Source organism: Alligator sinensis, unplaced genomic scaffold, assembly GCF_000455745.1.
Source record: "Alligator sinensis unplaced genomic scaffold, ASM45574v1 scaffold569_1, whole genome shotgun sequence".
In the NCBI taxonomy this organism is placed as follows: domain Eukaryota; kingdom Metazoa; phylum Chordata; order Crocodylia; family Alligatoridae; genus Alligator; species Alligator sinensis.
In genome coordinates this window covers 2,619,251-2,646,365 of record NW_005841914.1, presented here as the reverse complement: position 1 = coordinate 2,646,365, position 27,115 = coordinate 2,619,251, and the positions used below count along the sequence as shown (strand labels likewise).

At 51.5% G+C, this 27,115-nt stretch overlaps 1 protein-coding gene across 1 annotated transcript in view; it reads left to right on the top strand.

Moving 5' to 3' along the window:
• The window catches only part of LOC102376440 (Golgi integral membrane protein 4-like), a 63,158-nt gene extending 36,335 nt beyond the window's left edge, over window positions 1–26,823 (top strand). Inside the window, exons 6-14 of the mRNA XM_006018846.3 lie at window positions 1,490–1,572; window positions 7,501–7,656; window positions 7,842–8,147; window positions 10,817–10,971; window positions 14,620–14,828; window positions 19,459–19,526; window positions 21,606–21,776; window positions 24,512–24,583; window positions 26,263–26,823. Of these exons, the coding sequence (XP_006018908.1) occupies window positions 1,490–1,572; window positions 7,501–7,656; window positions 7,842–8,147; window positions 10,817–10,971; window positions 14,620–14,828; window positions 19,459–19,526; window positions 21,606–21,776; window positions 24,512–24,583; window positions 26,263–26,373 (1,331 nt within the window). The 3' untranslated portion in view covers window positions 26,374–26,823. The remainder of the gene's footprint in view (window positions 1–1,489; window positions 1,573–7,500; window positions 7,657–7,841; window positions 8,148–10,816; window positions 10,972–14,619; window positions 14,829–19,458; window positions 19,527–21,605; window positions 21,777–24,511; window positions 24,584–26,262) is intronic.
• Window positions 26,824–27,115: the final 292 nt, after the last annotated feature.

Below are 27,115 nucleotides of genomic sequence, written 5' to 3'. Positions count from 1 at the left end.
GAAAGTCCAGGTGACTTCAGCATGGCTTGCTTTTTCCATGTCCTGTGGGGATGCACAGGAGGGCTTGGGAGGTTGAGGGCTGGAGAGCCCTAGGCTGCATCTTGAAGTCCTTGGTTTGGAATGGGTCTCCAGGGCCATCTGCCATGTGATTCTCCACATCTTCCATGAGATATTTTCATTGCAGCAGAATCATCTCAGGAGAGCACCAGGCAGTCGGCTCTGGATCACAGGGGCTCTCTGGAAGATGCTGTGCTGCTCTTGTAGTAGGATCACAGCATGGACGTGCCTAAGCGAGCTACCATCTGGTTAGCTCATGTACAACAGCAGAAGAGCCAGGAGCGCATGGGCTTGCTGCCCACATCAGTACTCTGGTCTCAGGCCGGCTTATGCAGCCTGTGCTGAAGCCGAGGTCTGTGTCTTCCCTACTACTGATGCCAGGCGTAACTCAATGAAACTAGCCTAGTTATGCTTCTAGACGTGGGGCCAGCACATGTATGCAGCGCAGAGGTAGCTTTGGCTGCCTTCCCTTAGGTAGTAGAAGGAAGTAGCCAAATGTCACTGCAAACTTCCCCACTCTGGTGACACACAATGTGAATGGACGCACCCTTGTCGTGAGAAGTCCCTGTAATCTCCTGTGCAGTTCAGCCTACCATGAAATGACTGGGCTGGGACTGAAAGCACCACCCCATGTCATGCCAGGACATAGTGAGGTCTGTTTGTGGTCAAGCTACATTGCACCAGGCTCCAGCAATGCTTTAATAAAGCTTTAGGCAGAGCCCAAAATACGGCTGGTCCCCTTTTGATGCCGTTTGTTTCTTTACTTGGGGCGCCAGAGTCCATCTTGTACTCTGTGCAGTGGAACATAATGTAGCTGTGTGTCTGGCCATTCATGCACTAAGGGTACAAAGAGTTTGGAAAGCTTGTGACCCTGCACTAAAAAGACATGAAGAAACTTTCCTCAGAGCAAAGCATCCTGTAATTGCTTTCTCACAGCCTCCTTTAAAGCAGCTGGTCCTCTCCTGGAGCTAGAAACAGGCTGTTGAGCTTTGCAGTCTAATTTGTTTTGCACTTGCTCTGCACGCTGTAGGCTAAACAGGCCTCTGTTGTGGGTGACCCCTGAAGCTACCTCCTTCCAGCAAGCTACCTCCTTGCTATGCATCTCTCCTTGCCTTCCATTAAGAGGCAGGAGAAAAGCAGGGCTGCAAATAAGGAGAAAATTACTCTTATCCTGAGATGCACATTTTCAGTGAAAGCAAAGAGCACTGAACAGTGACAACCTCTGGTATTTAGGTTTCTTGGACTAATGGGAGAAGCTGATGGGGGTAGTGGCTCCTGGTTGAGAGGACATTAAGGTGGCCCTTGGTTCCTGCCGCCTGCTATTGCCAATGCTCTGTGGGCCCTGGCATCTCCGTAGGGAAGAGCAGAAAGCAAAGAAGATGCAGTGCTTACTGAAAGAAACGTGTCAGTCCAAGTTCTCCTTCTCTTGCAGATACAGTCTTTAAACTCAGAGAAGAGAGCAAGCTGCTTCGCAAGGCCCACCAAGAAGTCCATTCTCAGCTCCTGAATGCACAGGTAATGGGTGAGGAGTTAGAAAGAGCCTCTGTCCCGGGGTGGGGGGCCTTGCAAGGTGGCTTCAATGCAGTGCCGGATCTTGGATTCAGGCAAACAGCATTTATAACCTGCTTTGAGCCAATCGGCCAGTGTGAGGAAGCTGCATGGGAGATCACTGGCCTCATGCTTAGGAAACCAGCCGGAGGTAGTCAAAAACAGGCTCAGCCATGACCTTTAGTTGGCAGCAATGCTGAGCAGCCAGCTGAGGTGAGGCGAGGAGCCTGGCTTAGCTGGAATCACACAACCCTGGGGCTTTCCTTTGGCTTTTTCACTGCTAGCGGTTTAAGCCCTGGACTCTGACTGGGGTAATGTGTGCAAAAGGGCTGTGGAAGGGATGGGGACTGGTCTTGCTTGATCTATTCAAACACTGGAGGGAGAGGGAATGTCTGGGGGAGTGATACAGGGGAGTAGCTGGATGGATCTGACCCCAGGGAAACTCAGTGTGGCCCATAGGGGAGTCACCTCTGCCTTCATGCAATGGGAACGAGACGGGACAGACCCCCAGAGGGGACAGTCCTGCACCACCTGGGCTCTGGATGCATCTGCCGCGGTGGGGTCAGCACACCGTGTTGAGTTCGCCCGTCGCCTCCCCAGACTGGGGCCTGCTTCTGCCCTGAGCCAGGCAGGTTTCTGAATGGGGGAGACTGACTGGATTGAATGTCCAGGATGGGGACCCGCTCTGAGCTCCCCTAGCATCTCCCAAGCTAGTTGGTTACTAACTGGCAGAAAGCCGCTGTCGTTCCCAGCACTTAAGAGCTGGCTGTGCCTGGATAGAAATCAGTCACAAAACGGGCACTTATTGTAGTCATCATTCATTGTAACGTTGTTGAGCAGACGGTTCCTGACGGGCCCCGGGGGCGTTTTCCATTCCATTTCTTCGGCTGCGCTTTTTTGTTCGGGCTACAATGGTCTCAGCATCGCTGCCCACACAGACTCTCTAGCAGCACGGCCACCCTTTCAGAGGCAGCCGCAGCTCCTCCGGGACCTGAGAAGGGTTGTGAAATGCGGGAGCTCCACACGAGCTGGTCTTCCTTGCTGCCCACCCCCAGCTCTGCCCCGTGGTTGCCTTCCCAACTGCAGAGCTGCAGCATGGTGGATCCCAATGCTGTTACCGCCCTGTGCACAGCTCCTTGCAGATTCACACTGCAAACGACTCTCCGCGGTGCCCAGCCAAGTAGCTGAGTGAGGGTTGAGGCCCCTTGGTGGGAGGCAGGTAGGAAGGATGCAGTCCATACTGGGTCTGCTTTGTTTGTTACCAGAGGATCTCACTGCCCAGCCAGGATCCCTTACCAGCCCTGGGTTCATTCTGGCCGGCTGCAGTTTGGTTTTCTGTCTCTTTGTTCTAGCCCCAAAGTCTTGGTAGCATGTGTTTTCTCAGTTTCAGGTAATGTGCATCTCTGATGCAAGCCATCCCATGGCAGAAGTGTCCAGAGGGTGTCTACCTGCCTTTTTAACCCCAGCACCCTGCTCTCCTTATTTTGGAGTGTGGGATCTTGTATGATCCGTTCAAAACTATCGGGAGTCCTTTGGAATGGAAGCAGCTTTGTGGCCTGTGCTTCTAGATGGGCTTTCTGAAGGCCTGGTGCTTGGTCTCCTCCAATCCCTGTATCATTCAGCAGGTCCAGCATTGAACAGTGTCCCTCCACACTCCAAAATTAACACAGAGATCAAAGATTGTGCCAGCCTGGGACCTCACTATATCTGGGCCTAAACATGTCCCAAGACAATCCTGCTGTTGCAATTGAAAGCAAAGCCATGGGTCCAAGTGGTTCTTGTCTTTGGGAAGGAGGAGATCCAGGATTCTCTGTTGAGTTTGGGAGAGAGAGGGGGCTAAGGTCTGTCACTAAATAGGAAGTCGATCACTAAGCAGGGCCGATGAAGTCTCTGGTGTGGCTTGATGGCTGTTAGACACACTAGCATTAAGAAGGACTTTTAAAAGGCGCTGGCCACTTGTGAAACAATGAACCTAGGGATCTGGTTGTTCTGCTTAGCTTATTGATGCTTACCCACGGGGCTTGGGACTCTGCTTGTTGTGATGTGCTGGAGCAGCACGGTGTTGTCATCCGAATCCCTGCTCTGATGGCATGGGCTGCACTGGCACTGGGTGCAAGAAGCATTTTGGGCACGTGCACTTCGAACAAAAGTATAATGCCTTTCCCAGCAGGAGATGGGGAGAAGTGACCCCTATTAGGGCTTGGAAAGTGCTATCAGAATGCAAAAAATAATGAATACAGGTGGCCTCTGGACTCCTGGGGGTGAGATGGCTGCAAAGCTGCTGGTCTTGTTGCAGTACAGGTGCTTTCGGGACCAGCAGACCTATTTGAGCATCAGGCCTGGCCCAGAAATGGGAGATGCAGCAGCCTCTGCACATACAAGGCGTCATGAAGTAACCTTTCCAAGGGCGGACTTCCTCATGCAGTAATCGGAGAGTGTCATCCTACCCAGATCTCAAGGACACTGCTGTCCCAAGGGATGCTCAGTCACTGTTTGCCCATGGCCAGAACATTGCAGAAAGGAATCCGAGGGCAGAGGTGTCCTGCCTGTTTGAGACGGACTCACTTGGGAATGGGCACAGGGAGATGTAAAAAAGCTGCTCCCTGTGGCCTCTTGCTGTGCAGAAGGGGCCTTGAAAGGGCCCTAAAAGCTGCACAAACAAGATGTCCTTGTTCTGCGAGCAAAGCGCTGTGGCAGGGGGTTCATTTTGGAGGCCGGGGGGCAGAGAAGGAAGCAGGGCTGGCTTTAGAGTAAAGAGGATGAGAAGCATGAGGCTTTCCTGGCACGGCGCTCGTGATCCCACTCCCGCTCCGACGCAGCCCCTACATTCCAGCACGCGGCGGGAGCCCCTGGGGCTCTGCCGAGAGACCTCATTAGCAGACAGCGAGGCACTTGGCCTACCCCGCCGCAGCTGGGACGCTGCAAATTACAGAGGGAAGGGAAGAGAGGAGAGTGGAGGGGGAGAAATCCATGTCTGAAATGTCCATCTGAGGCCCCCGCACCGAGCCAGGCTCCAACAGCTTTGTAAATATATTTACTTAAAAGTCATGTCACTGCCTGGATTAGCCTTTCCTTTTTGCTAATTAACAGGCTGCTGTCACCCCCTCTCCTCCACTGTGGGGAAGCTGGGCAGTGAGGAGCTTGTGGCTGGATGCTGCTGACAGCTGCTGGCTTCCCCGAGCAGGATGCCATGAGCTCCAAGGGGTGGAGGGAACTGGGGTTGGTTTTTGTCTTTATCGCTCCTGTGTCCTGGTCTTCTCTGCTCTGCAGTTGCTTTGGGGAGGGACTGGGAGACCCAGGGATTGTGGTTTTTCACCAAGGGTAGGAAATGCTTGTCTCCAGCGGCAAGTTCAAGCCCGGCTTACTGTGTCTCAAAGCAGCTGCCATGAGATGGCTCTTTGGTGGCTCAAGTGATGTCTAGTTAGGTGGTTGAGTGATTTTTCCCACTGGACAGGTGCTCACCTCACCTGTCTGCCCCATATTGGACTCTTCTTATTGCCAGCCCCCAGACTCGCTGGGAACCCAGCTGCCTTGCTGAGGTGTGTCGGCAGGGCACTCAGCACTGCCACTGCCCGCGCTGGACCTAGTTGGGTCTTGAGGATTGATTGGGACCAATTGAGACTGAGGCAGCTTGTGTCATCCAAGCCCTTGCAGAGCTGTCGGATGGTGGTAGTCTTGTCCAGCTGAGCTGTCTGAGATGCCCTGTTGCCAGCCTCCCTGAGTCATCCGCTCACCTTCAAGCGTGAAGGATTCGTGTCTGGCTTGCTAAGTGCTGAGAGCACATGCACTTTGGCACACAACGCAGGATCAATCAGGAATTATTCTCCTTTCAAATGCTCTTTCATGGAGTCCGTGCAGGATATATTAGAGCAACGCAAGCAAGAAGATCACAACCATCTCCCACGTGCTTGAATGTGGGGGTCCAGCGAGAGAGAGGCTACTCCCCCTGGTTTTTCCTCACTATAAAGCATTTGCAAAGATCTTGAGGGGTTTATTCTTATTTAGTCATAGTAGTAGTATTGACAGAACAAGGAGCAACGGTCTCAAGTTGCAGCTAGGAAAGTTTAGTTTAGATATTAGGAAATGCTTTCTCACTGGGAGGGTGGTGCAGCACTGAAACGGGTTACCTAGAGAGGTGGTGGACTCTCCATCCTTGGAGGCTTTTAAGGCTTGACTCGACAAAGCCTTATCTGGGATGATCTAGTTGGAGCTGGTCCTGCTTTGAGCAGGGGGTTGCACTAGATGTGACCTCCTGAGGTCCCTCCTAACCCTCATTTTCTATGATTATTATTCTTCTTGCAGCTGAAAAAACAGGAAAAAAACCAAACAATATTAAAACTGCAGCATTTTTAGCAACACAAAATCCTTGCTTCCTAGTCAGCCTTGGCAGTCACATGAAGCCTGCACTGTAAAGAATACATGCATGGAAATGAATTAAGTTTTCCTGAGGCCAGGATTTCAATTGTGCAAGCAGGTGGCCAGCAGGATTGCCTGCCCCTGTATCAGCCCAGCAGCTTTTGCATTCTGCCAATCTACACCATGCAAGCCCATAGCGACACCAGTCCATCTGGAGACAGACGTTTGCAAAAAGGTGGGTCTGTGGGGCACCCTTGTTATCTAAGGACCCACAGAGCACTGTACATGCCTGACCCAGCTGGCAGTGGTGTGAGCCTTGAGGAGCTCTTACTCAGGTGTCCAATGGCCCAGAGGGACGAAGGGACTTGTACAATGGTCCAGAGGCCAACCTGGACCTGAACCCAGGAATCATGGATGGGAGCTGCCCTGCTTGACGGCAGCCCCCTTCCTGTAGCTCCCTGGGTCACATAACCTCATTGCAGGAGACCCATATTAGGATGAAATCTGCCTGGTTTTGTGGTAGTAAAGTCACCCTTCTCCTACCAGTGGGGCCGAGGCCTTGTGTCTCTTGAGCAGTTCCCCCCACCCATCCTTGATTTTGTTGCTCTCTTGTTGTATTTTAGTTTCTCTGGTTTTGTATGTTTGCTCTGGAGGAAGTGCGGAGGTCAGAACAAAGTAAAATGGCAAGGAGGGAGGAGGAAATAATGAGCCCGAGGACTTTGCTGCTGCCTCTGCTCAAAGGCTCCCCAGCCTCTGCCCCACTGCCCAGCTTGGGCCATTTCTACATGCCTCAGCAGCCAGATGAGAAGAGTTGCCTTTCTTTCCTGCAGCCCCTGTCCCATGGCCCTACATATAAACCGGAGAGGAGCCCCCAGCCCTTCCTGTGAAAGGCTTTTTCAAGCCCTTTTGCTTTTGAGAGGGGGAAAGCAAGGAAATGAACTTGGAGCGGAGAGGAGGGGTTGCGTTTGTCCAGGGAAATCCATTTTCATTCTGCTAGTGAAGCAAATTGAATTGTCGAGTGAAATTAAGCCGATGATTGTGTCAGCCCCTGTGAGATGAACACGTCCACCGAGAAACGGCTCCCTGGAAAACAGAGCCGACCTGATCTAGAGAAGGGGGCATGCGGGAGAGGGACTGGCTTTGCAGAACGCAGGAGCAGGATGAGGCTCAGCCAGGGCCGGGGAGCTGGCTCTGCAATATGTGCTTCTGGGGTGAAATGTGGATAATGCCTGGAGAGCCCCAGAATTGCTGGTCCTGGGGAAAGGAGTGGCTGGAGATGAGTGACAGTGCAACAGGCAAGGAATTGACTCGGGCAGCTGCTGCGCTCCTTGGGGAGGGGCAGTGGCTGCTCCCCTTGCTAGGGTCCCTCTGCCTACCGCACTCCTCTCCTTGCTGCAGTGCTGGGACACGGTCAGGCATCCATTTGACGCCCCAGCCCAGAGCAGAGGGGAGGGCGCTGGCAGGGCTGCAGGTTCCCAGCAGGGACGTATTAACCCCTTGTTGCCTGCATTTTTATTTCCGCCATTCTTCTCTCTGCAGACCCAGATGGAGGAGTTCAGGCAACTCAAGGAAGCGCTACAGAAGATGCCCAGTTTTAAGGAAGTCGGAGCTGCAAAGGGGCAACAGTCGCTCCAGGCACTGAAAGAACAGCCCATGGTGCCAGGCAACAGCCCGTTGCAGCTTGCGAGGCAGAAGGTAGGGTGCCCAGCAGCGGGGGTGGGTGCGTAGAGATCAGCTGTAGTGAACTCTCCCAAAGGAGAGTGGTGCTGCAGGGGGGATGTGGGTTCAACACCTGGTTTGGGGTTGGTTGCCTGCAGTTGATTCCCCCTGCTCTTCATTGATGCCACTTGGTAGGACGCTGTTCCCTCTCTGCCTTCCAGGTTCTTGTAGCTAATGGGGCTAAAGTATCACTGAGCCCTTTGGATCAGGACAAGCGCTCGGCTGGGAGCCCCATGGGAGCACAAGCCTCTGGTATCAGGAGCCAGGGCGAGGGGACTTTGCCCCAGAGCCAGACCTCGCACAATGATGGTCCTCGACCTCCAGGCAATGTGCTCTTCACCCACCCATCTCCGCTACGGGAGGCCAACCTACCTCCAGCCGCCATGCCTGTCTGGCCACAGGGGCACAGGGCCGGCCACGTCATCCGCTTCACACGCACGGTGAACAGCGTGCAGAACGGCAGCCCTGTGAGTACAGCACAGCCCACGCTTTGTTCAGTAACTGTGTGATACAGGCTGGGGGCCAGCGATGCTGGTCAGCACAGGTTGTGCTAGTAAACTGGGAAGAAACACAGGGTCTCTCTGCATCCAGCAGCCCTGATCAAGAATCCGCTTGTTCAGTGTGATGGAGACGGGTTGCGTGGAAACTCTCCTCCTGGAAGATGCATTTGCGGTAGTGCTAAACTTGGCCTGTTGCCTGCCGTTGGTAGCAAGCTGTGAGAAGCCTTGAGCTCCTGAGCTGCTCTGCCTTTGGGTGTGATGCTTTCCCATAATATTAGCACGCACTTCATATTTCATCAGGAGCCAAAAGACCTTGTCACTGGATGGCATGCTGCTGACATCCACCCATATCCATTGTCGGCAACCCCAGTACTTCTATTTCTCTTGGGCCTGAGAGGACTTCCCCACCTTCATTCCAACAGCGGTTTGTCTCCACGTCTGGTTCTTTCATTCCTCCTCTCCAAGCCAACACAGAAGCAAAGGGGAAAGTTTAATCCTTCTCTGGCTTGCTCTGCAGGAAGCTGGCCTTGGGGAGATGCTTACATTTTCTCCTTCACAGTCTGTTGGCAACCCACTAGGACTAAATGCAGTTTTGGGCCCGCCAGTACAGAAAGGGTGTGGACAAATTGGAGACTCCAGTGGAGGGCAATGAAAAATGGTTCAAGGGCTGGGGGACATGGCTTCTGAGGAGAGGCTGAGGGATCTGGGCTTATTTAGTCTGGAAAAGAGAAGATGGGGAGATTTAATAGCAGCCTTCAACTCCCTGCAGGGTGGCTCCAGAGAGGATGGAGCTGGGCTGTTCTCAGTGGGGACAGATGACAGGACAAGGAGCAATGGGCTCAAGTTTTAGCAAGGGAAGTTTAGGTTGGATATTAGGAAAAAAATTCTTACTAGGAGGGTAGTAAAGCACTGGCTACCTAGAGTGGTTGTGGACTCTCCATCCTTTGGAGGTTTTTAAGACCTGGCTACAAAAGCTTGGCTGGGATGATCTAGTTGGAGCTGGTCCTGCTTTGAGGTCCCTTCCAACCCTCATTTTCTATGATTTTATGACTGGTTTGTGTCCGTTCCCCTTTGTGCTGTAGACCAGCCAGCCTCACCCAGCAGCAGGCAGGCCCTGGTGGGTGCACAGTGTAGGTACGAGAGGAAGGGAATGGGAAAAGAGAAGAGAAAGACAAGAGCTCCCCACTGTCTGAGGCGACATCCTGGTCCACCTGTTTAGGTCTCTGAAAACCCATTAACAGATCTGTTCCTGTAAAGTGCCATTACCTTGGACTGGGAAGAGTCACAAGAAGCAGCATGGATCTACCCCACCCGCCTCTTGCATTAACAGTTTTCCAGGGACTCGAGCAGCTTGCAACATGACTGCGCTGGGACACTCGCACACCTCCTTGGTGGAAGAGGGTCTGGCCCAAAGCATGACTACTCTACTCTCTGTACTGGGGAATCCCAGGGCTACGTGACAGCATTACAAGCCTAGGAAGGGACCACGACTCCAAAACGCTTGAGATTGCCCCATCTTGTTATTGACTCCCCTCTCCCTAAGGGCTGGCAGGCAGTCTGGAGAGGGGCTGGCAGTCTCCATTAACTGGATCCCTTATACAATCTCTTGTAACTCTGGTCACCCTCCAGAGATGGATTGAGGCCAGATCTGAAGCCCACCAGGCTTCTTTGGACTGGGCTCAGGCCATTCCAGGGGCTCAGCGACAGGTCGATTCCAGTGCTGTGGAGTGAGCGGAGCCTGGCAGTAATATCAGCCAGTCAGAAGGGAATAAGTGGATAAATTATTATTGTATCCCCTGCTTTTCCCTTTCATTTGTGTATGACTTGCCTTTCCTAGTGCCTTCCTACCCAGGCTTTCCTCCCCTCTTCTGTGGCTGTGATGAATTTATTCTCCCAACCCCACGCTGAGATGGCATTGAGGGGTGCAGTGTTAGCACCTCCGCTTTCCAGCTGGTGTTGGGGAGAGTAAGACTTGAGTTCCCTTCGTTATGTGCTGGCCTCATGCTTCAGTGCAGGGCTGTGACAGAGCCAGACCCCCCTCGGGAGACTTTGAATTGGGAGTAAAGGCCTCCTGCGCATGCTCAGAAGGAAGATCCCATGGTCATTGTCCTGGCCTCAGACTCAGGACAACGGGCTCTGTTCTTGGCTGTGTGTATTTAACTTTTTCATTCCCTCTGGTCCTCCATGTTTCCCCTGGGGATAATAAAAGCCCTTCTACCTGGCAGGGGGTTGTGAGGATGAATTAGCATTAATTGCATGGTGAAAAGCAAAATTACTGTATACTTGTAGTGCTTTGGAGCCTTGATTGTTCCCTTATTTTACGGTGTGGCCGTTGTGTTGCTCTTTGCTACATGGACACTTTGTGAACAAGGCAAAATGCATTGCATGTAGGCCACCAAAGAGAGAGATTTCTTCTTCACTGTCTGGGAAAGGAGTGACTTTCCTACGCTCAGAATATGGACGCCTGGCTAACTGGGGTTTGCATCTCAGCCTGTGCAGTAAGTTGTATCCTAGTATTTACTGCGGAAAAATGTTATGACCTAAAACCCTGAGGCTGCCAAATTCAAGGGGCACTGTGAGAGCTGAACAGCACAGGGAAATTGTACGGGTCCTCTGAATGTTTTTCCTCTCTGCAGGATCAGAAGGTGGGGATGGGCAGTGCGGGGAGAAAAAATGAGAACCAACCTCCTGGTGGGGGAGCACCTGATCCGAAACGCCCGTCCACGCCGGAGAAGGTGCAGACTCCCGAGGACCGCCCTTCAGCAGGGAACAAACACGTGCAAATGCAAAGGTTGGTACCGCAGAACTGGTCTCTACTTTTGGTGTGCAGAGCAAGCCTGGCCACAGGCCGCTCTCGAGACCGGCCCCCTGACCTCTTTCCTCTTGCTCAGCATCGTCCTTTATAGAAAGATACTACTAATGGCGATTGCAGGTCCCAGTAAGCTGTGCTCCTCCTGGACCTGAGCTGTGCCTAGTCCAGGGGCGGGCAATTATTTTGGGCAGAGGGCCGCTTACTGAGTTTTGGCAAGCCATCGAGGGCCGCATGACAAGCAGCCCAGGTCAGATTAATATTAATTTTCTAAATTTTTTAAGGGCCTCACGGGCCGGATAGAATGGCCTGGCAGGCCGCATCCAGCCCCCAGGCTGCATTTTGCCCACCCCTGGCCTAGAGGCTGTAATGCACAACACTGTGTCTCGATTCGAGCAGACGGCTGCTCCCATTCAGAGGTAGCATTGCATGCTGGGATGCATCGTCTGCATGGGTTCTGCTTCCATGTTAAAGAAGGCAACAGGGCACCATGTGCAGGACTCTTCTGGTCTTCGTATGGCCAGCAGCTCAGCATCATGGGATAGGTGCATGCACTGGGGAGGAGTTATTTGAGTAGGGTTCAGGGCCTGGAGTTAATCTGAGCTGGAAGAACCAGCAGGGAGGTATTTTGTGGGAACTTATGCCAGACATTCCCTCCCTCTGCAGTGGGCAATTTAAATAGATGAAATAACGTGGGGTTGAGCCAGCTGAAGGAATACAACGTAATAGGGGCCAGACGTCTTCAGCAGCAGGGCGGTTTGGGGATCCTTCCAGCTCCTCTCATTAAGAAGCATTAACCTATGTATTAAAGCTGAGGCACACTCATGTTTTCTCCTAATTAATCAGTAATCTGTCAAGCGCTGCAGGAGCAATCGGGGAAAAAGCTGAAGGTCTGTTACCATCAAGGCTATACGGCACACTAGGAGCAGTAGGCAACTTCTGGCTTTGCTTCCAGGGCTGAGCTGAATGTCTGCGCCCTGGATTTCCCACCCTCTTCTCAAGGGGGATTTTGTCCTCTCCCGTGGATGGAGTTGGTGCTTGGTCTAGGTCTCCAGTATAGCAGCAAGGGGTGCCTCTCTGAAAAGTCTTGCACACTTGGAACATGGACACTAAGAAGCATATGGACATTGTCCTTTTTCCTCCCCTGAAGTTAGCTGTTTTCTATTGATTTGCTTAATGGAGTAAGTGAACATCAGTTTAGCTGGACCTTGGCCTAGCTGGACAAGAAATATAAACTTCTGGACTTAGCTGGAGCCTTGATATTAAAATTCCCTGCCCCTTAGGGTTACAATTTTTATTAGTTAAGTGCAAAGGGCTTCTCTGTATGCAGCAATATGCGTCCCTTCGAGCTCGTCCCAGAGGGAGAATGCTCTGGAATCACTTGCAAATAGAGGAGGATTCGGAGCAGAGGTGTGCCTTCGACCCCCGGATTATGCCATGGATCATTATTATTTGTCTTGCTGTAGTGCTGAGTAGCCCCAGTCCTGGAGAGGGACCCTGCACACACAGCAGAAGTCTGGTCCCTCCTCAGAAAGGCTTGCAATCGATGTGGAGCTCTCTGGAGATCAGTTAGCAGGAGCATTCTGCACAAGGAAAAGAGCTTTCCACCAGTGCCATCCCTCAAAGCCTGGCTGTTACCCACGAAGCGACTCTGCAAACTCAGCACCTTCTTACACAGCGTCTCTCCTGCCTGAATGTCTCTGAATGGTCACGTCCACTTACTTTACTGAAACAAAGAAGAGGTTGCTCCTGTTAGATCTGGAGCTACAGAAAAGCCAGAAGGGAGGCAGCTGGATTCTGTTTGGAGTTGTCACCCACGCTCTGATGGAGACCGTCTCCTTTCCTGTCCTCCACCCTCACTCTCTCTTCAGCCTCTGTGTCTGGACAGCACATGGTACAGAGGAGCCCTGCTCCCTGCACTCCACCAAGGCCGCTGGGATGGAAAGACTTAAGAAACCCAACTGGCTTAGAGAAAAGATGGACTGGATTTTCCCTGATTACACATGCCCAGCCAAGAAGGTCAGCAGACTCCTGTAGATAGAACCAAGGGTATTTGACTCATGATGACAGAATGATCATATATGATCACTCATACTTAGAAGGGTGTATTCCCTCTGAATGGCTCTAACTTTAAGATATTATCAAAGCAGTCATCAAAGAAAACTGCTGTTCACCTGGGATAATGCTTGTGATATGGAGGAGAACATCACACTGACGTTCTTCCGGAAATACCAGTGCCAAAATATACATTAAAGCCGGTGCAAAGGCAAAAAAATGCTGCTCTTCCAACATAAGGAGCTAGTTCAGAGGCCAGATTAGACCATCAAATTACAGATAAATTCTGAATGCATCTTTACATTTTGATTGTTTCTCTTGGGGGAAGCCAAAGTGGAAGTCAAGTGCTGTTTTCCTGGATAAAAGCTTGCGTGGTAGCAGTTTGCTGGCTTCTATAAGACAGTGAAGTGGAAGGAGTTGTGTGCACTGGCCCCATGCATTTTAATGGCAGATCCACCTATGCCTTGCCCACCCCTGTGACCTCCACCTCCCCACAACTCACTTCTGTACAGCTGTAGGGACAGGCTCTGATGATGGATGTCAAAAGAGGTTTGTGAGGTTGTGGAGATACCTGATGGGTGAGAATACTGAATTGAAGAAGAGCATTGCATTTGGCATCTGTCCTGTTGCTGGTCATTGTTAATGCCCTATAAAACACTCGCTGTGCAAGTAGGGAAGGCGATACAAGGTAGGCCTAAGTACGGCTGGAAACAGGAACCTGTGTAAAGCATGATGGAGAAGAAGAAATCTCCAGGAGCAGCTCATGGCTGCTCAGGAGGGCTTGCCTTTTCTCTCAGAGACAGAGCAGCGTGGATAATTGTTTTTAGCTTGACCCAGGTCACAGATTTGGGCTGTAGGAGAGACAGACACCCCAAAAGGAGCTACAGATGGAGTTTCACGACAACATCCATGCCAGTTACTGCAACAAAGAAATCTTATTAAAATCCCCCTACAGAAGCAGAACAGCTGTGCTATATTGCAATAATGTTTATTTTTTATTGGGAGTGAGGGGATGGCGGGGAGGCTTTCTACATGCACAATTCAAACCTCTACAGCTTTCAGTAATGATGTTTCAGGGTTTGGGCCAAGTATTCTAGGTGATGGTAGTAATGCCATTACTGTTGTGCTAAGCAGAAATAGGACTTTTGATTGGATAGCATTTCCAGAAGGGAACTTTATGTCTTCTCATTCGTGTGCGGTATGAATACGTAGCAATTTAGAGTGGGAGAAAATATTGTTGTTTCTGGACAGATAAATTATTGCAGCGCATGAATAAGAGATTAAAGCAGTTCTAATAATAATACAACCCAAACCCCTGCAATAATAATACTTTGCATTTATGACGCATAATTTATTTTGCTCTTATGCAGCATATTAATTGTTCTTTTTCATGCAGCTGGCAGGGACCACAAATGAAATCTGCTACTTTTGCCAAAGATGTGCAATTAGGCAGGGGTTTGCATGCAGTTGGAGTTTTTCCTGCTTGCACTTAGGTTATGAAATGCCATCTTGAAATATCTCTGGGGCTTACTGCTGTAAGGGCTGTTCTCTTTTTTTGTTCTTACTTCACTGCAGCTGGCAGGACATCGTCAACAAAGTGAATGCCCAAATGGATGAAGAACAAGTGCATAATTATCCAAAGAGCCTTCACTTTGACACCCGGCCTGAGCAAGCGATGCCGAATGGCAACTTACCGCTGCCCAATCAGAAGAGAGGGGCAGAGCCTCACATAGCCAATCAAGAGGCAGAAAAGGAAGGGACCGACGATGAGGAACTCGAAATGGGTAAGGTTTCCATCATTTGGTGTGGTATCAAGAGAAATCACGTCTTTCAGACAGCCCCAACCTTCCCTCGCTCTCCTCAGGGCTGCTAGTCGTTTCCTTCTTTGCATGTCCTTGCTCGATCCCATTGGGATGTCTCAGCACTGCTGGAGGATCTTTGCATCGCTAGAATAATTACGTGTAATGCCCCAGGTGTCCCCGGCCCTGCTTTGGGTCAGTCACTGCTAGAGTGGCTTGTTATGAAACCGCAAAGGCCTTTACAAAGCCATCTCCTCTCTGCCTAGCAATGGGAAGAAATGAGGACTGGCTTAAACAACCCCATTGCAAACTCCTTGTTGTGGTTGCTGCTGATGGAAGCAGCCATAGTTTGAGTAACAGCGTCCTTATAGATGCTGGGGGGGGGTGGGCTTTCCCCTCCAGGAATAGGAAAAGAAGGGACCCCTTGCCACAGCATGTGCAGGCGAGGCTGATGTCCTCATTCTCCTTTGAGGACTCCTCAGCATCACCTTGTTGGGTGGCAAGAGAGCACTTCCATCCAACCTGGATGTTCCCTGAATGCAACCTCCTGCATACCAAAGCAACCTGGGAGGGATTTCCTAGGGTCCTTTGGGGGCTGAGATCAAACCATTCCCAAGACCAGCTAATTCTATAGGCCGGCCAGCCAAGTGCAGCTTACCGCTTGGCAGCCTGTGAGTCTGCACATCTGGGCAGCTGGAGGAGACCCGCACTTGAACTCTTCGGCAGATGTCTGAAAGGCACTGTCTGCTGATCAAACTGCCTTCCGAGGTCCCGCAGGGGCTCGGCCCCTGGAGAAGGAGGGGGAAGAAAGGTAGCTGACCTAGTGTTAGAGTTCATCTGAAGGCCAGGAAACTAGCTCATGAATAATTCACTGCCCTAGCTTGTAAGGGAAGAGCTTTATTCTCACCTCACTTCACAGGCACAATTTATAATTAGGGCTATGCCAGGGGCTGGGCAGTCACACCACCTCCCATGACCTGATGGGGTGGGGGAGCCTTCCATTCAGGCCAAGTGAGGGATTTAGTACCCCTTTGTTTAGTAATAGGTGAAACCAAGGACACTTGGAAGTCAGGATCCTGGCTGGGCCCTGTGGTCCAAGGATTTCCCAGCATCCAGATGCAGCGAGATTAATTTGATTGCTTCAGGGCATGTGACTGAGAAGGAGCAGAGGCACCTCCAGAAACAGAGAAGGCAGCAAAGAAGTCCCAAAGGCACCTAGGAAAAGTACTTATAGCACTGGTGAATCTGAGCCAAGTCAGAGACCTTTTTGGCCAACCAAAGGCTAGAAAAAGGCTTGGGAAAAATGGCTATTTGATCCCATCTGGGTTCAGGGAAACAGGACTTTTATGTGCATCCTTTGTACACAGGCAGGTTACTGTGATTGTGAATGGAATAGGGCAGGGAGTTTGGGGAGCTGGGACTCCTACGGTCTCTGAGGTCCTGGTTTCAAACACTAGCTTAAATCACCCAGCCTGGTGGACTCAGCCTAGTCTCTTGGGAGGGGATCTTAGCATAATTGTCACTCACTGCTCCAGGGAGGGCCAGGATTAGGAAAAGCAGTGGGGTGTGAAGAGGCAGCAAGAGGCATGTAGCGTCAATGAACCTTGGATAATAGGGCCATAAGAGGGGCAGGGAGAAAGCCTCCAAATCATAAGTTCAGTTCCCTTCTAGGGCACAAGTCCCCCAGTTGGGTATTTAATTGCTCCTGCCATGACCTGGGCCAGTGCCCAGACAAGACTGGGCAGAAGTTTGCAGAAGAGGAGATGTGTTCTTGCACCAAGGCCGCTATGCCCCATCCACCCTCATAGACACGTTCAGCTGCTATTTCAGCTTTAAACAACCTGCTTGCAACAAGTCCCCTCTGTGGAATCAAGCTAATTGCTTCACATCAAAGCAAATTCCTCTCTGGAGGGAACAGCCATGCTGTGGGTGTCAGAGAACACCGTGACCAGCCGGGCTTGACCTCCATGTCTTAATTGGAATCGACACCCTAGGGAGTGACTTCACTGCCCCGGCCATGCGGCTGTCTAATTGGGAGCACTGCCGCCCGGAGGGCTCTTGTTTGATGTTCCAAGAATATGGAGTCACTGCTGGGGATGTACAGCACAGACACTCTGCCCCTCCCTGCGCAAGGCCCTCGTTAGAGCTGCTCTCACGGAGGAGAGTTAATGAACAAGATGGGGAAGGATCTTTCTCAAAATGGATGAGTCCCCTTCACACCGCCCTGCCGCTTCCTCGGGAGTCTTAAGCAACATCGGAGGCAGAACTAGGTCTTTTCTGTCCATTTTGTTTTCACTCTGGACGACGTCTCCAGGCTCCTAGGATACTGGATCAAATGGAGCATGGCTTGGACTGCAAGCCTGGGAGAAGAACTGCCTCATCACCCCAGAACGAGAGATTGGGATGCGTTCTGGAAACTATATAGCTTGAAATACGCAGGTGTCTATAGGCACACTCGGTGTGCTACCAACTAGGTAAGGAGAGCAATGGGTTTGATGCGTTCATTCTGAATTAATTAATTAATGCAGAACTCCTTTCATTATACCCCTCGCCACTTGAGTTTGCTGTCTGTGTGTCCTGCTTTGCACCTCGCCTTGTGGTGGGCACCACTTCGACAGGACTTTCTTCTCAACCCAAAAGTCCCTCGGAGATATGACTGTTGAGGGCTCTGGTCTTACTTGTCAGCCACTCAAACCACCGTGGGACATGGTGGGTGCATCTATATGTGCTATTAACGTGGAGCAATAAACTCCAGCTCATATTGCACTGGAGTTCATTGCTCCCAGGTGCCATGTCTTCATGTGCGCCTGGCGAATGCAGCACATTGAGCTGGGTCGGAGCAGCCCTAGCCGGCATGGGACCCAGGGGGTCAGCCTGCTAGCCCAGCGCCGCTTGGACCCATCTCAGCATGTACAGAGGGACTGGCCAGGGCACGAGGGGGCTCCAATGCGGGACTAGCACCCTCCTGCCAGACCTGTCAGCATCTACATGTACATTGCTGCGCACTAAAGACCACTGCCACAGGACAGTATTTGTATGTACAAGCACTAACCTGCGGTGGAGTTGATTCATTTCTGGCGGCCTAATAGAGCTGCACTTGCAGGTGTTGAGACTACTGTATTGCTAATTGGGCAGCCCCGCACTAAATATCTCGTGTAGATGCGCCCAGTGTTGCCACCTTAGCCGTGCCAGTCTAGGGAACGAGGGAGCAGAAACAGCATCCTGCTACGTCAGCCCTGTGGCCTCAAGCTAAATATACGGTCAGCCCAAACAGTCTGATGTGGCAGGACGTTCACCGTTATCCATGGCTACGTGCTCCTATGGACTCTCAATCAGTGCTTGGAGTGACTGTTGCGTTCAGGGCCAGAGCTGGGTCCTACTGGTGAAATGTGGATCCGGGGCCAAATCCGATGGGCTCTCGGTCCAGGCTTTAGGTCTGGGCCTCCCTCTCATAGAAAGCAAGAGCTGTGCCAAGCCCAGTGCCGCTCTCCAGCCTGTGCCCAAAAGTCAGCATAGCTAGCGACCTTGCTCCCACTAGCCGACCCTCAGCGGGGCTGCTCTTTCCTCCCGCCCCAGCACTGTGCCTTTTATTTTGTCGTCGTCTCGTTATCAGCAGCCCATGCCCCAGCAAAGGTGGAGGCGGCACTGACCTGTAGCCCGCGGTGGCACATTTTTGGCCGCGAGTGATGCTCTGACTGGCTGCACAACTGGGTTGTTGCCATGGATACCGCCCAGACTCCGCAGGAGCCCAAGGGAAAAACTGTTCCCTGAAAACAAGATTAGCGCCTGAGCAGCTGGCGGCTCGGAAATCCCACCGCCCTGCAGCCGGACTCCAGCTATCTCGCCACTTCCCGGGGCTCAGAGGGGTGGACCTGACGTGGCAGGGGGCATCAAGCCCCTGAAAAGGAGACGCATCATTGCAAATTCCTTGCTGTTACTGTCACCTGGAATCATTTTTCCTATACCCTTGACTTAAGGGAAGAAAGTGAACGGCAGTCCCCTGTCTTATCCCATGTACAAGGTACAGACTGTGCCTTGTGAGCCCTGCAGTGATGCAGCCCCCCCCTCCAGCCCTGCCAATGCAGTAACTCTGGGCTATGCAATTATTTGCATAGTCATTTGCGTGTGTTTTTTGCTGTTCCCCACCTTACTAGTTTTGGATATGGCAGAGATTTTCTGTATCGCCAACATACCCCCCACACTTCGGGGGTTGCCATTGTGGGAGGTGGTGTTGGCAGAGCAATGGGGGGCCCTGGAGATGTGTGGAAGGTATGGGTATTGGCACAGGGGGGTGCAGCTGAGGCAGCAGGAGACCCCGTGTTTGGGCTAGGGCAAAAGTGACTCCCAGGTTGGATGTTGGGGCTGAATTGCAGGACCCCACCGGCCTCAAATGCAAAAGTTGCCCCTTCCCTTGCCTCTAGAAGTAGCAAATATGAGCTTGTAGCCTGTTTAGGTGCTGACTAGTGAAGCAGGCAACGATGATACCATAACTCACCATCGCTGAGCAACGGCACTAACCTGCCTCCCGTTCACACCAGCCACGGTGTCTTTTGCTGCTCCTCTAGTGAGGTGTTTGGACTGAAGGGCCTACTTTTCACATCCTTTTTCCTTGCAGATGCTGGCATGATTGAAAGAGAAGAGAACTTGAACTCTCAGAAGGACACAGCTGCCCAGGAGCCAATGGTAAGATGAGTCACTCAGGTGCCACCTAGGTACCTCCCGTGAGTCTGGTTAGAAAGACCACTCTTCCTATTATAGCAGATACTAGAAGCTGCAGGGGGTGACAAGGAGGGAGAAGGTCAGTCTAGAGAGGCCCTGATTAAATCCTCTGCCCTTTAACACCCGCAGAGAGACAGGACTCGGGGCTGGGTGGGCCTGCAGTCTGACCCAGTCTCTTATGCCCGTAGATGCTGTCAGTGTCACCGTCACTCCAAAACCATCCTCCCGGCTCTAGAAGTTTTTATTTTAATGAGGGACAATGGGGGATTATTGATTTTAGTTTTTAACACAGCTCCTATTGAAGTGCTCAAGGGAAGATGTGGTCAGCACAGTACTGGGAGCCAAGAGTTTTCATCCCAGCTCCTGCCACCAGTTCTCTGCAGACCAGCCATTCCCTGCCTCAGGTTCCTCATCTGAAAAATCAGTATAATTACCCACCAGTGAGTGTCAGGAGGCCCAGAACTGGTCTGTGCGTGAGCTGGGCCGTTGGCAAAGTGGTTTTCCATAATCTGTTACGGTGCATCTCCGGTTGGGAGTTGGCGCCTTGCTCTTCTTGTAGGGATGAATAGGAGACGAACCCTGGTTAGATCCTGCCTCACTGGGAGGGGGCCATGGGGAGATGGTCCTGGTCATAGAAAAAGGGGTTACAGTATGGAGAGGGCCAGAGAAGCACAGCGTGGGTGGAAGGAGAGGGCTCAGCCATTTGCAAGGCTCCTCCAACAGCAGGGAAAATACACTGGCACCAGCTCTGAGGAAGCATCATTGTTTGGCCCTGTCTGTCAATTAGCTGAAGGGCTGTAAAGTGCTTTGAGGGTGTGAAGTGCCAAGTATTATTGCTTTCACAGTCCCTGGTCAGTCTTTCTTCTCCCTCTGGGAGAGGCTGAAGGAGAGAGCAGCTGCTCCCCTATGCGGTGAGAGAGGAGTAGTGACCTCGGAGAGAAACAGCTTTCCCCTGCCCCTTCTATCCCTGGCCTCCACGCAGAGCGGCTTGTGTCCCCAGTGATGCTGGGTCTGCAAAGACCACAGCCAGGCCTGCAGGTCACTGCACCAGGGGAGGACTCCACAGTGGTGTCACAGCCATGACCCCTGCACAGTCACCTTCCTCTGCCTCCCCGGCGAGGACGCAGCTGTGTCCAGGTGGTATCTCTCCCGCATAGGCATCTCAGTGCTGCTTCCGCTTCTCTAGAAACAACAGCCTCCCTTGGGTGGAGGAGGATGCCATAGCAAAATGAGAGCAGATATTAAGCACAAGAAATGATTTCCTTCCCCCTTATCCTCAGCTCAGGCCTGACGTGTCCGTCACCAGGCATATTTGTGGTGCGGGGCAGAAGTCTTGGCTCTCCCACAGTCCAGAGCAGTGGGTGCATTGACATGTCTCCTGACAACATCGGTGCCTAGAAAACCATCCTCGTTCTTTTGGGCAGGAGACTGTCCTAAGTAATTACAGCAGGCCTAGTGTGTCGCCTTTTTACTTAAGGCAACTTTCCTTTTGAAAGTGGTTTAATGCATAGAGATTGCAGCCGCTTCCTATCAAGGGTTGATTCAGGGTCATCAGTGTGTTGCAAACAAGCTCTTCCATCACAGCAGGGCAAACCAGTTCCCTGGCGTGAGTGTTTGAGTGTTGCTTTCCTTCCTCCCTTGCTCAAGGCTCCAGGCCACACCTTGTTTGAGCTTTGTTAACACTGAAGCCTGGTAGAGGTTATCAGGAGTTGAACCAAACTGGCTACCCTGGAAAGACCCCTGGAGTGGACTCAGGATGGGATAGCAGCAGGAGTGGGGGCTGTGGAAGGAGAAGGCAGAGTTGCCAGCTCTGTGTGACCCCATCCCCTCCTTTAACTGTACTGCTTGTGGGCTGATCTGAGGGCTCCCGTACAATGAGCCTGGAGGAGGTGGGAAAGGTCTTCCTCCCGGAGGCTGCAGTCTCGGGCTGCCATTCAAGCAGCAGCTCTCCCAACTCTCCAACCTTGTTGGCTCCCTTGGTGAGACCTGGATGCAGTCATGAGCGGGACCAGCTTGGTGTTAACGAGATGCTTCTCTCCCCAGTTGCCCGATGATGCTGCAGACCCAGCCCAGGATCCCAACAACCAAGGGGAAGACGAATTTGAGGAGGCTGAGCTGGAGAGACCGGACTTTGAGGAGAAGCCAGGGGCCTTGGACAAGTTCAAGGAGCACAACAGACCGGAGAAGGAGGGGACAAAGGAGAAGCCAGTGAAGGTGATTAAAGGGATGGGAAGCCACTTCTGCAGGGGTATGGGCAGGCAGGAGAGGGCAGGTGCCTTCAAAGATTTCCCACCCACCGACCTCTATGCTGTACCACCAGAAGCTGCTCGCCGGTACGCCTTGATGAGCTGGCAGTGAGAGAGTCCCTCCTGCTCCTAATTTTGTACAGCTTGAGTCTGCTGAGTCCATTCCAAATTTTCTTTTGGCCCCCAAAAGCCACCAGCAATGCTGCCATCCTCTCTCACGCATCTTGCTCCAGTGGTTGGTGCACTCACATCCCATGGCTCCCATTCTCCGCTCAGTAGTTCTGCAACGCATTTTCCCCTTCTCCAGTCCCAGACTGGGACCTGAGCATCCCAATGCCATCGGTTCATTAGGGGTGAGGAGAAGGGTGAAGAAATTTGATTGCATTATTCCTATTGTGACAGCTTGCCATCTCCATTGGGTTGGTGAAGCCAAGGCCATGGCTTACACAGCCCTGGTAATGCTCTGCTTCAGCAGGTGAGCGGTTTGGACAGGGTAGGTCTCCTAGTCTCGGGGCCCACTGTTGCATTCAGTAAAAAAATCACTTTAAACAATAAAGTGTTTAAATCAGAACTCATTGCTCTCAGATGCTGTTGAGAGGCCAGGACCGTAGCAAGATTCACACAGGGATGAGGTACACATGTGGATATCAGCAGTGTGCAGTGGTGTCACAACTCATTTTTGCTTTGCCTGATCCGAGTGGCTCCCTCTCTTACCTACTGGAAATCAGGATGTCCCCTAATGACACTAGTTCCAGGGGGCAGAGGTTGATTATCCACATCTACTACCAGGGACTGCTTCTGCTTTAGGGCCTGTGGTGCTGGGCAGTGTCAGAGGCAGGCTGCTGGCCTCTGTTGACCTTGGGTCCAGCCCAGTGGGGCCCCCTCCTCTGTGACTTGTCTGGGGTGGTCTCTTGGTATCAGTGGCCCTTGCGAAGATCCTACCTGCTTGCTTGCAGAAGGGAGACATTTATTTTGCCAAGTGTTTCCTGCTGTCTGGAGTCAGATTCTGCAATGGGGAAATCTGAGCTCGTTTTGACAAGCTGCTGAATGTTCTCCTTGTCACTTGTTTTTAAAAGGAGCATTTTGTCTGTCAGGCTGTAAAGTGATGATCAGGAGCAAAGCTTAAAAGAGTCCCAAGCCAGTGAAACAGGTCTTGAGAGAGCAACTGTATCTCCTGCAGTGCTGTACAGAGTCACTCTGAGACCCTGGACAGACGCACGCATTACCCTGGGCAGTGTACGTTGGTTTTTTATGCTGATGTACATCAGGCTGGGATCAGGAGCAGACTGACATGCAGGTCTCCTGGGGTAGCTCATACAATAAGTGACTGTTACTTGCACCTCCCTGCTAAGTAATGCTACCTGTTTGCCTTGAGCAACTGGCTACTTTTGGATGGTTGGAGACAGACAAAACCTAAACCAGTGGCAGCTACACTGGCATAGTTCAAGCACTGATTCTTCCAAGGGTAACTCTCAGGCTGATTTGCCCCTACGTAGGCTTTTGCATCATCTGTCAGCTTCTTTTTTCCATCAGTGTAATGCTCACAACAACAGCATAAATGTTTTGTCTGTCCAGGGCCTGACTGAAAAGAGTTAGCACGTTAAATCCTTGCCTTCATACAGGACTGGAGTGAGCTGATCACACTGTACAGGCAGAAGGCAGGTACTTTTGGAGGAGTTGTGAGAGCTTTTGTAGTGAGAACCCATGCTGACTTTTGACTCCTTTCAGATGGCAGTGATGTTTCGTGATCAGCTTAACTATAAACAGGCTAGCATGTGCATACCTCACTGCCTTCTGCTAGATGGAATCAGAGCTGCATGGCTGCATATCGTAAGACCTGTCCCGGTGATGGGAAATGGTGATTCTCCTTCAGTTAAAGCAAGAGGGGCCCATTGTTTTGAGGACTTTCCATCCCATGAAGTTTCAAAGCAGCCCGCTGTGAGGTCCTTTGTAATCATTAGCTTATTGCAGTCCAGCTATTGAGAAGTCTCTCTCTCTCAGTCTGGATGCTGCAGGAGTCAGAACTATGTAAAATGCTAGTGATAAACAGGATTTAACTCTTAATCAGACTTGCTCAGCGAGGGGACAGTAGATAACATAAAATAGCAGAAGAAGCCAAGATCCTTTTGTAGAAGCACCTCTCCTACCTCCAGTTTTTTCTTGCTTACATATTTTTTCACTGTCTGAGCCTGCTGCTTTGTCTGCCCCTCCTCAGTCTTGATCTGGCACCAAGTTTCTGTTCCACCAGCTGGTTTTCTGTAGCCAGGGCAGCAAGCAGGCTTGGGGTTAGGGTAGCCCTGAGCAAGGCTACAGTGAGCTCCTCCCAGATCTGGTGGGTGTTGGAACGGGTAGCGAGCTGGCTCTATTGCTGTTTGTGAGGCTTTTGCATGGGATCGCAGTGCAGGTGGCTCTTCACGAGAGCACCGTCCACATGGACCAGATGGCCCCTGGCTGCTCAGCCTGTCAGGTGAGATGGGAAGTGACAGTGAAATGCAGACCCAATCGGAGTGGCTGTAAATCAGAAGCTCTGTAGACTGTCCTTCACGGATGTCCCGAGGTCTTGATTCAGCTTCCTCTATACCTTAGGGCAGTCCTGTTCTCCAGAGCTGCTTGACTATGCCCTGGGAAGCAGGGGAGGAGGTGTTCTTCTGGATGATCACACCAGGCTGCTGTAGTAATGTCTGCCCTGCCTATGTTTTCCAGGAAGCTGTTGTACCCGAGAAGGACAGGGAAGACCCCCTGGATGAATACCAAGAAGATCAGGAGCAAGAAATTGTATGACATTGATGTCCCCTCCCTGCCCTCTTCTGCAGGACGATTGTTCCCTGAGTGGGTTTGGGAATAGGAACCAAGGTCAGCCCATCAGTGTCTGAACAGCTCTGATGGATCCCCTGAGGTCCTGCTGCCTGCTCGTGACACCTCCTCTGGGCACTGATGCCCCGTGTCTTGTGCAGCACCCAGCACTCTGGGTCCCAGGTGCCTTGGTGAACTATGCAAACAGGCCTTGCTTTTCAGAGTTGTTGGTTGTAGCCATGTTAGTCTAAGGACGTAGGCAGACAAAGTTCTTTGGGTAGATGTGATATCTTTTATTAAATCAACTGGAAAAATTGTTCTTTGCAAGCTTTCGGGCACACTGGTGCACACTTCTCACAAGACAGCCATTCTCTCTCCAGTCTCTCAGTTCTGATCCTCAAAGGGGATTTACAAAACACCTTTTGTAGGTGAGCCTACAAACTTCACTTCATAAATCTACTGGATACAAAACACCATGAACTAAATATATGAATTTTTATTTTCACCTAGGAGAAATTTTACAATCGTTGCATTCTCCTATGTCTGAGGAAGGCAGAGTGCGCCCGAAAGCTTGCAAATAATTTTTTTTTTGCAAATATCTAGTTGGTCTAATAAAAGATATCACTTCTGCCATGAGTTCTGATTCCTTTTGCCTGTAGGCCAATACAGCTACAACCTGTATCCCTGGGCTAAATATAGACATTGGATTTATGGCACATTATAACCTGCCTGCTATCCAATAACCCCGGGTAACCTGTGTGCATTTTACCAGCTACATTGTATCACCAGCTCAACATTCCCCTTTCCCTCCTCTGTACCTACCTGTCTCGCACCTAATGTCTCCCATTCCCTCTCATCCTCATGGCCACGCATTTGCATTTTCACAGACCTACGTTTTGCATATTGGCTTCTATTCTACCCAGGAGAGCACAAAATTCACCACAAAGCTCTCTCTATACCTGAAGAAGGGTGTTTGTGCCCCAAAGCTTGCAGAGAACAGTTTTTTCCAACTAGCTGGTCTAATAAAAGATATCACATTTACCCAAAGAAACTTGTTTGCTTTTCAGAGGTGCATCCCAAGATACCATTGATTTCAGGGGGAGCGGCAGGCAGCCAGCACCTCTGAAAATCAGGCCCCTAGTAACAGTGGAGGCAAATGAGGCTTCAGATGTTTTAAATCCCCCTCCTATGACACACTCAAGCCCTTGGTTGTTCCAGGCATGGGGGATCTGCAGGCACTTCTTGCCCCTCCCCAGACCCCCGCACAGCCCAAGATGGAGCTTTTGGTTTATTTTCTGGTTGCGACTGACTGGCTCTCACAGTGCTGGGCATGGGGGTGTCTAAAATGAAACTCTTGGGTAGCAGGTTTAAAAGTAACAACAGGAAGTTTCCTTTCACACTGTGTATAACTAACTTGTGGAGCTCATTGCCACGACATGTGTAGCCGGGGGTGTCCCTAGGGGTTTTGAAGCTGTTCTGTGCCAGGGGGGCTGGACAGCCTGTCCTCATGGACCTTCTTGGGCAAAGAGTTATTATGTGGTTTCCGCAATGGTAGGGACTGGCCACAGTGGCCCAGAGTCCCCTTCTAGTCCTGCATCCCTGTGCGTGAGCTTCTCCCTGCCTCTTTGGTGCTAATGTCCCCTCTTTCTGCCTGCCCATAGGAAGACCATGGAGGGGAGGTGGATGATAATGATGACCTGGAGCTGGTTCAGGAGCACAAGGACCATACGGGGCTCCAAGGAGCTGGTGGCAAGAAGGACGATTACTACTGAGTGCTGGCAGCCCCAGCAGAGAGCAAAATGCTGTGGGAGCAAGGGACGGCTTCATAGCTGGAAACCCCTGCGGTGACCTGGATCCAGCATTAACCCCTGCTGAGGAGGGGGAGAAACAGGATGAGATGAAGCTTGAGAATGCACATCCCTTTTGCGGGCATGGAGCTGTCCACCCCCTGCCCAGCGGTGTAGAAAGGAGAAGCGCGGCTGGACTCGCGGTATGGCTGAGCCCTGCTGCTTCTCTCTAAGATGCTGGATTTCTCCTTGGTTTTTCACACTCTTTTCTTATTTTCCCCCTGTTTCGGAAGAAGAGTTTGTCTATTTTTTACTGCCTGGGATGCGGGAGGGCTGGAGTATCCGCAGATCTCCAAGACTCTGCCAGTGGCATCCGCCTGAGCTGGATTCTGAGACATACTTGACTGATCTGTAATACAAAGCAGTTGGTCTTTCTAAGAGTGTTGGGTGAATGGTGTTTCTTTTCAGCATCATCCGCTCCTACCAGGGGGAGGTAGGGAGGGAGGGCAGTCAGCTTGGGTCATGGCAGGGAGCGCACCCTCTGCCTGAAACATCACCAGGGAGTGGTTCCAGCTCCTCACCCCTTCCCTCCTGAGCCCCCAGTCTGGAATCAGTCCCCACCTGAGGCAGCAGACTTCCTGCCTACGGCAGCGGGGCTGGACTTGATGATCTTGCCAGGTCTCTTCCAGCCCCTAATGTCTATGAATCTATGAAAATCTATCTTTTC